The 8,724-nt window shown below is 41.9% G+C and overlaps 1 protein-coding gene across 1 annotated transcript; it reads left to right on the top strand.

The window, feature by feature from the left end:
* Positions 1-1,946: 1,946 nt before the first annotated feature.
* Positions 1,947-4,703, top strand: LOC109483006 (putative wall-associated receptor kinase-like 11). The gene has a single exon (XM_019785964.1). It carries the CDS (start codon positions 2,019-2,021, stop codon positions 4,701-4,703), a length of 2,685 nt encoding a protein of 894 aa, XP_019641523.1. The 5' UTR covers positions 1,947-2,018.
* Positions 4,704-8,724: the final 4,021 nt, after the last annotated feature.

The raw sequence follows: 8,724 nt of genomic DNA on the forward strand, positions 1-8,724 counted from the left end.
CACATCCATATATTGACATACAATGCGGACTCATCACTAATAATCATAGTAGTCATCATCGTTGTTTCTCCAGGTATCTAGAATGCCGGAGATGACAGTATCAGGGTCGGCTGGTGACGTTTCAGCATCTTCTGATGACGTTTCATCACCTCTTGGAGACGTTTCAGCATCAGGACCAGCCGTTAAAGCAGCAGCAGCAGCATCCGGGCCACTCTCCGACGGAGCATCGGTGCTTCTAGCTCCTCCTCGGCACCGTGCCGACCGCCTCGGAAGGATGCCGAAGACGTTCCGTGGTGGTGTCGACGAGGATGCTCGGATGGCGGCTCTGTTTGATCATCGTCCTCTTCAACTGGTATCCTTATCGTGTCCCTAACTATGTCTGTTTCGACCCCTACTCTAACAGCTGATGAGCCGCTGGATACCGCACTCGCCCCGTCACTATAGCTGGCATTGGTGCCTCTTGAGCCAAAGAACCTCGGCCTGTCTGGCCTGGACTCTACCCGTGACCCTCCCGCTGATCCAGATTTATCCACGGGAGCCCAGGACACCGGCGTGTGATTCAACAGGGTCTTCATCTACAAAAGGTCAGAACATACGCTATTTCACCCATTCGCTACTGGGTAGTCATGGTACTTTCTTTAATTAGATTACCTACCAAAAATGATGAAAATACTTTGTTCCTTGTTGGACTTATTCGCTTTAAAAGATTTTCACAGAAAGTCCCCTGCAGTTCCAGAACAAACTGCTAGGGGGGCAAAACTCACACCACTTATTCCTGACAGGAAGAGCTATCTGTCATTTAAAATCAAGACCATAGCAGGTTTAGAACAAAAGATATAACAACTAGAAGTATTGCTTTGGGCAATTCTGTTTGTTTGTACCGCAGTGAGGATTGAAATTGAGTGGTCAGGGATTGCTATCTCGGTTGGGTTTAGGCAGCCTATGGCATACTATGAGTAGTATTTTATACATATAACTGTAACTTTTGATAGCTTGGTCGCACCACAACTAAACTTCACACAGTTCTAGTAGTACTTGAAACACAATGAATAAAGGTTATTTTGTTTTTACTACTTCTGGATTTTGGGGTTCAAAATCGACATTTTGGTTAAAAAAAGGCTGTTTACTTCATGGCTCTACGCGCAAGCGGTAACAACACCTTTCATCATGAAATTTTAAAAGTAGAAAGCCAACCCCCTATTTATTCTTTTTTTCCGAGGCCATTTTGTTTTCAATGACAGTTACATTGTTCTTTCTGGCCCCAAATGACAGAAACAGCTATTTTTATGTCATTTTTCGTTACAAATCGCCACAGTTAAAAATATCGACTTGTATGCAAAATAGCCTCAGACAAATTGATAAAAAAGTGATAATACGTAAACATGGATTAATTATTTTGTTTGCAGCTGCGCGTAAAGCCGTTTAAGTCATACTCCGTGAATAAAATGCGTAACAACGCGGGTTTACAGGGGAAACACACAAATGACCGCCGGTAACCCCGAATTCGAACACGCGTTCTTTTCGAATGACGTCATATCGAACATGGTGGAACATGATTTGGGTTCGAAACAAGTCTGTGGCCATCGTGCAGACACACGCTCAAAATCGAACATGAATATCAGCCTAGGCCGCCTTAACCCAACCGAGATTGAGTTTAGAGAAAATCAAATATAGGAATAATAGTAAAAGGTTCAACTTTATTCCAACACATTGTACAGGGATCAAATTTTCAGCGACCACTGTCGCCTTCATCAGGATAATTATTGACCAATCACTTCACAACGTGATCTCGCGAGAATTATGGTTTACAAACACGTGACCTTATTCACACGAGATTTTACTGATACGTGACGTAAGCAATTGAGCAATATATAGGAATGCTATAGTTTTCTAAATAGTGCGGTGCGTTTCTAATTAATTCTATCTACCGTGTGTACATCATTGCATCCAGGTAAAGCCAAGTCACCTGCAGGATATTGTGAAACAAAACTTTACGAAGAAGTGTACGTGAAGAGAAGATGGTGTGTGTGAAGTTTTGTTCCGTCTTCCTACTGGTCAACCTGATTCCATCTGTCCAGGCAGGCCGAGAAGCGGGGTTTGTGGATGAAAACGTCACAATACCCGAGGACGCGTCTGTCGGCAGCACAGTCAAGCACCTGCGAGACTTTCTTAACGTCGGCGGTGGCCTAATGGAAGAGGAAAATGGAATGTCGTGGTCAGTGAACATCACAAGTGGCAACGATCTCAGACGGTTTGAGGTTGTTGTTGAGAATTTGACGCTAATCGTCGCAGCACCGCTGGACTATGAGTATAACCCGCGATACAACCTGTCCCTGGAGCTGACAAATACTGGAGACAACAGCGTTTGGCATGTAAACCTCGCCATCGTGATCATGGACGTGTGGGGATACCCGCCATACTACAGCAAACAGTGTGAAACACCAGTTATACCTGATACTGGGACGGCTGAGAACTATGTCGTACTGAGCAGCTCTAATGAGCACTACGATGTTGTAATTGATGGGACCAAACGATCGTACCCAGACTTTTTTCCCAATTGGCGTTGCGAACCCCACCATTCTATCATGAACGACTGCTCCCTTTGGCTGTGCACTAGTTTGACCCCACCGTGGAATAATGATTTAGACGCGTTTCGCCCGGCTCTTGAGGCGCCTCAGAATGGAGGGAGGTTAGAGTTTCAATGTCGCGACAGACAGTTGAGAAGTGTCGCCAAGTTTATGTTTTTGGATGTTTCGCAACAAATGTTGCCTGAGTGGGCACAGAATAGTCCGTGTAGCATGACAGAAGGTTATGCTGTAGTTGTTGAGATGAATAAGATAAGATCCACTTTCTCCTATTGGACACAATGCAGCGCTAACGTCACACTTCACACTACGACATGGCCCTTTGATTTTATATTTCAGTACGACATTACAGGATGTCCCGAGGGCAGGTACGGTCTGTACTGTGACAAGGACTGTGTTTGTAAGAACGGTGCCCGGTGTCATGGCTTTAACGGTGCCTGTGAGTGCCGCCCGGGCTGGAGAGGGAGGGCCTGTGATATTCCCTGGCCTGAAGTTGTCATTATAGCGTCACCTGGCGATTCAGTCGTAAAGTACATCGGTACTAATCTGACATTGACCTGCCTGGCTCCACACTTTCTAGTAGCTAGTAAAATGTGGGTTTTTGAAGCGGAAAACTATTACAACGATACAAAAATCATTGGAGAAGGGGCGGTACAGAACAGTTCCATCAACTTCCAGCCAGTCTCAGAATCAGACAACGGTGGCTATACTTGCGTGGTAAAAGCTGTAAATTGTGAAGCAATTAATGCAACCTTTGCCCTCAACGCCACCAAATGTCGACCCAACTATTATGGAGAAGTTTGCAGCCAAGTGTGTGACTGTGAGTACGGAGGGACGTGTGACAGGTGGGAGGGGTGTCTGTGTCCTCCCGGCCGTCGTGGAGACAGGTGTCAGCACACCTGCGCACCTGGCAGTTTTGGTTGGAACTGCAGCATGACATGTCAATGTCAGAACAACGCCGTGTGTGATGCAGTAAATGGCACCTGTAATTGTTCGGAAGGGCAGTCAGGCGAATTTTGTGAAATCGGGCCTAAATTGGAAAATAATCAAGTCGTTGTTATAGTTGTGGCGTCCATTCTTCCTGCTGTTGTTATACTTGGCTGCATCATAATTGTGACCATGGTAAAACAGAGGGTCACAAATCGGAGCTGGCTACATACGATGAACATAGTTGGTATAGAAATGGAGCCTCTCTCATCATGGGAACTAGACACAGAGGACATCCGGTTTGAACACATGATAGGCGAGGGGGAGTTCGGCCATGTAGTACGGGGAAGACTGCGCGTGCCGGAAGGCTACCAACTTTTGGTTGCCGCCAAAAGTATCCGGCCTGACCGCATGACGGCGTCTGCTGTCCGCGACTTTCGCCGCGAAATGGACATTCTCGCCAGGATCCACGAAGACAGAGAGGGACGCCCGAACGTCGTGAAGTTTTACGGAGTTCTGACTAAATCAGATCCACAGTACATTGTTGTAGAGTACGCGGCTAATGAGGAACTGCGCCGTTACCTGTGGGGTTTGAGAGAACAACTCAAAGTTACAGGAGAAAGGAAACTGTTTGAACGTCTCGGTTTTGCTTCTGGCGTGGCCAGTGGGTTAGCAGAGCTGGCACGTCTGAAGATCGTGCACCGAGACATCGCGGCCCGTAATGTCGTCATCAGTGACAGGAAGGTAGCTAAGATTGCGGATTTCGGACTATCGCGTGACGTTTACACGTCGTCGGCGTACAAACGCACGAACCAGGGCGGGGAGGAGGAACTGTTGCCGCTTAAGTGGATGGCCCTGGAGTCGTTACGGGACGGGTTGTACACGTGTGAGAGTGACGTGTGGTCGTACGGCGTGCTGCTGTGGGAGATCGCCAGTTTTGGGGAGGAGCCGCGCTACGCTGGAGGCCCCATGCACCCGGACGTCTGCACACTATTGAAGCTGCTGAAGAAAGGCGTCCGTCTGCAGCAGCCGGAGAACTGTCCGCTGCCGGTGTACCGCATCATCAGGTCCTGCTGGATAGTAGACCTCTCCAAGCGGCCGACGCCTGAAGGTCTGCTGCAAAAGATAGACCAGTTAAGACCGCCGAGGCATGCGGCCCACCTCGTTAACCATGGCATGACATGGCAGTGAAGCATCAGCTATTAACAAGCAAGGTGTAGTGGACTGTCCTAAATGTAATGAAAATGAGAAACAGACTTTATAGCCTTTTTCTACATAAGGACCTCAATGTGTAGCAAATTGTTTCCTTTATGTAAAATACAAAGTACCTGTGAAGCCTATATCATATGGGGCGATGCACATCAATAATCCACGTCGCCATAGCCTGGATCCCAGCACTGTTAGCCCAAGGACGTCATAAAGACACAAAACATGTCCTTACTTAGCCAAACAAGGCTAGCATCCCTGCTAACTTAGCCAGACGTTATGTGTCAATTTTCTTAAATGACTATTATGAATTATCATTAATAACAGGACTGCACAAAAGTAGTAGTAGAACTAGTAGTAACCGGACAGTAAGGGATGGTGTTCTTGTATATATGTTTAAATACCTAACCTGTTAATCCTGATCTTAAAACTCAAGTCTTTTGATTTTTTTTTAAAGATTATTGTATATTGTCATAATTTCATGTATGGCTTTCATGTATGGCTAAATTTTCTACATTAGCTATATGATACTCCACTGAACTATAAAACGAATAGTGAGTGTTGTGTAATAGTAGATTTATAAAAAAAACTAGTTAAACTATAGAAACACAGGAAACATATTTTGTTATTAGGATTTGTCAAATATGTACTTTTTAACTAGTATGATATGCCTATAATAATTATGTATCAATGTAACGTGAAGTGTCTCGTTTTTCAAACTCTGTCTGTAGTTTACATTGCAAAGTGAAAGTACATGTAGTTACAATGTAACCCACAGATCGCCTGCGGTGTTATTAAATATATTTCACCTGTTATTCTATTTTATTTTATCTTAAGTCTATCTTTTTTAATTGCAGTGCAAAGGTGACAGCATGAATGTCATGAAGACAAACATACAGTAAAGTATATTAGAGATTGAAACCCGGCGATAAATTAAACACCATTCTTTGCTATCGTTACCTCGTGCACTCCAGGATTTTTAAGATCATTGCTGACAGGAAATGCCAGTTTTAACCCATTTTCTATTATGTAGCATTGCGTGGTTCTGGCTTCTAGGAAATTAAAAACAGACAGACGTTAAATGATAATCTTAAGCACAATCTACGAATATTCTTGATATGCATTTTTTTGTTTTGTTCTGGGGCCAGGCTTAGAATTGAAACTCAAATTTCGTGATCCTAGCCCGTCTACATTATGAGGCCCAAACTCTAATCATTTCTAGGTCTCATAAAGAACTACCCATCTACCAAGTATAAAGACAATCCATTTAAGCCTTCTCGAGTTATCTTGTTTACAGACACACAGACAGACGCACAGAGACACACACACGAACGCCTCTGAAAACAACCTTTTTGGCGAAGGTAATAATGATTGTAATTCATGATGGTATTCATTGTATTCTTGAATGGAAGACTGGACGTAAGATGTTACGAACGTTTCTCTACTTAATGTAATGTTTTGAGTCAGCTTAACTCGCTCCGAAAGCTGTTGACCTTTTATCAAAAGACTAAAAGGTTACAATTGACTGATAGTACATGCACGATTCTGCCAAATGTATGTCTCCGATGCTACTTTGGGATTTGCAATATACTTTACACACGGGTTGGGGAGATTTAGTCGTTATGAGGGAGACTTAACCTAACCTAACCCCAACAACATATTAACCTAACTCCAATCTTAAGTCTAACGGTAGCCCGGAACAATGATCCTAAATTTAACCTAGCCTCTCACGTATATTTGGCTGAATACCTGTTTTTTCCATCATTCTGGGACGGAGGGGGGGGGGTAGTGGTTAAAGCCCACCCCCTGTAACTCAACAACAGTTACTACATATTGTAGGAAAAAAATTCAGAGGAGGGTGTATCTTTAAAATTAAAATTTGGTGTCATAATGACGTAAATGTCGTCATTACGACGTCTTTATGCTATTTTTGGGCTAAAACCGTCAAAATGTAATCTCAAAGCAGATGCTAGGGTGACCAAAGAGAGTGTCCATTGGTCAGAGACGGTCTAAGATGCCACCACTCTGCTTTGACATCAGTCAAAATGAGTTTCCCCGTAAACCCCAGAGGAATACAGCCAAACTTTAGTAAAAATGATCTATAGTCGAATGATAAGATCTTCTAATTCATGTTGTCCCCGGCAACACCGACGTGAAAATGAAAAATGGCTTCAGGCATATGTAATCTTTATGCCATGGCTTTTTGAGGGCATTTTACTAAAAGGTACAGTATTTGGATTTCGAAACACCTAATAGTAAATACAAAAAGTACCGTATTTTACAATGATAATTCCAAAAGGATGTATGTTAAAAAGATATGATTGTTGTTGGTTAGTATCTATGAACAATCCTACCGAATTTCACACCACTTGGGTGGAAGGCCACAACATTTTGTCCTTGAGGTCGTTGATTGAAATTTTCTATTGAGAAACCTCCTAGTGCCAGCAAAAGAGAGAAACCAACCTGCTTATTTTTTTCATATTCAAAAGGCATGGTTCACAGGAATAATCACTAACTTAAACCGAACAATTCGATTTTTTCAATCGCACTCCACTGCAACAGAACTCTACAGTGAACAAAAAATAAATTTCCATTAGTCAAATCATAAGTTATTATGAGTAAGAACAACATAAGAAACCAATATTAACACAAAGAAAATATCATAGCATAAGAAAACAAGGAAAACAAAAGCAAATCAGGAAGTGGTAGATGACTTCTCTATTAGGTCAGTTTTTAAATGTCTTTTGAAAGTTGGAAGGGATTGACAATTTTGCTGTGAGTGACTTAAACTGTTCCAAATTAAGGGGCCTCTAAACATTATCGTGAACTGTTTCATATTTGATTTTTTCAGGATTGGTCTTAAATCATTTTGCTTTCTAGTACTGTAACTGTGGATATCTGAGTTGTATTGAAATATGTCCTGGAATTGAACTGGCAATTGTGAACTTTTGTGTAAAACTTTATGGACAAAAATTAATTGCTGTTTGGAGTTTATTTATGTCATACACTGTTAAAATTTTAAAGTCGTAAAATAGAACCGCAGAGTTAGCAAAAATGGGACATTAGACGCAATCCTAACAAAGCGCTTCTGCAGCTGATGCAGCGGACGGATTGAAGTAGTGTACGTACTAGCCCAGACTATATTACAATATGTTAAGTAGGGATAAATCAAAGTATAGTACAGAGTGATAAATATTTTAGGTGATAGGCAACTTGCAACTTTTCTTATTATACCAATATTCTTATAGATTTGTTTACAAATAAGGTCAATATGAAACTTTCATGTGAGTTTCTCATCAATAAGGACTCCTAGAAATCGTGTGTTACATACCTGTTTGATTGGTTTATGGTCTATGTATATCATAGCCCTTTCTTTGTCGTATTTCTTATTTCTACCTGTGAAGATAATGACGTTCGTTTTATCTATGTTAAGAGACAGCTTATTTGACTTAAACCATTCGTTTAGTTTACACAGCTCTTCATTAACGGTTGTTATTAGTGTATGAAAATTATTGTGAGAAAAGAAAAGATTAGTATCATCGGCAAATAATAGAGTGAAGAGTTTGACTGATACCAGGGCAATGTCGTTAACATAACTTAAGAACAAAAGAGGACCGAGTATAGATCCTTGTGGGACTCCACATGTTACTGATTTCAGGGATGAAGTGAAGTTATTACTCAAAACATACTGCATTCTATCGGACAAATAATCTTTTAACCATTGAAGGGCTGTACCTTTGAAGCCGTAGGAGTTTAGCTTGCTAAGTAATATGTTATGATCCACGGTATCGAAATCTTTCGATAAATCGAGAAAAATACCAATAATGAATTCATGTAGTAGGGCCATATATGTTGAATGGTTTTTACGGAATCCATATTGGTGAGTGTATTAAATGTTGTTATTTTCAAGGTGCTTTAAGATTCTGTTATACATTTTTTTTCTAGAATTGTTGAGAGTGCTGGTAAGATAGAAATTGGTCGATAATTTGTAAACACACATAGGTCA

The sequence above is a fragment of the Branchiostoma belcheri genome, unplaced genomic scaffold (assembly GCF_001625305.1).
Source record: "Branchiostoma belcheri isolate BF01 breed outbred unplaced genomic scaffold, Haploidv18h27 scaffold617, whole genome shotgun sequence".
NCBI classification, from domain to species: Eukaryota; Metazoa; Chordata; class Leptocardii; order Amphioxiformes; family Branchiostomatidae; genus Branchiostoma; species Branchiostoma belcheri.

What these genes read in the sequence shown, in the direction of transcription:
- LOC109483006 (XM_019785964.1), top strand. Translation starts at nt 2,019, where the DNA reads ATGGTGTGTGTGAAGTTTTGTTCCGTCTTCCTACTGGTCAACCTGATT.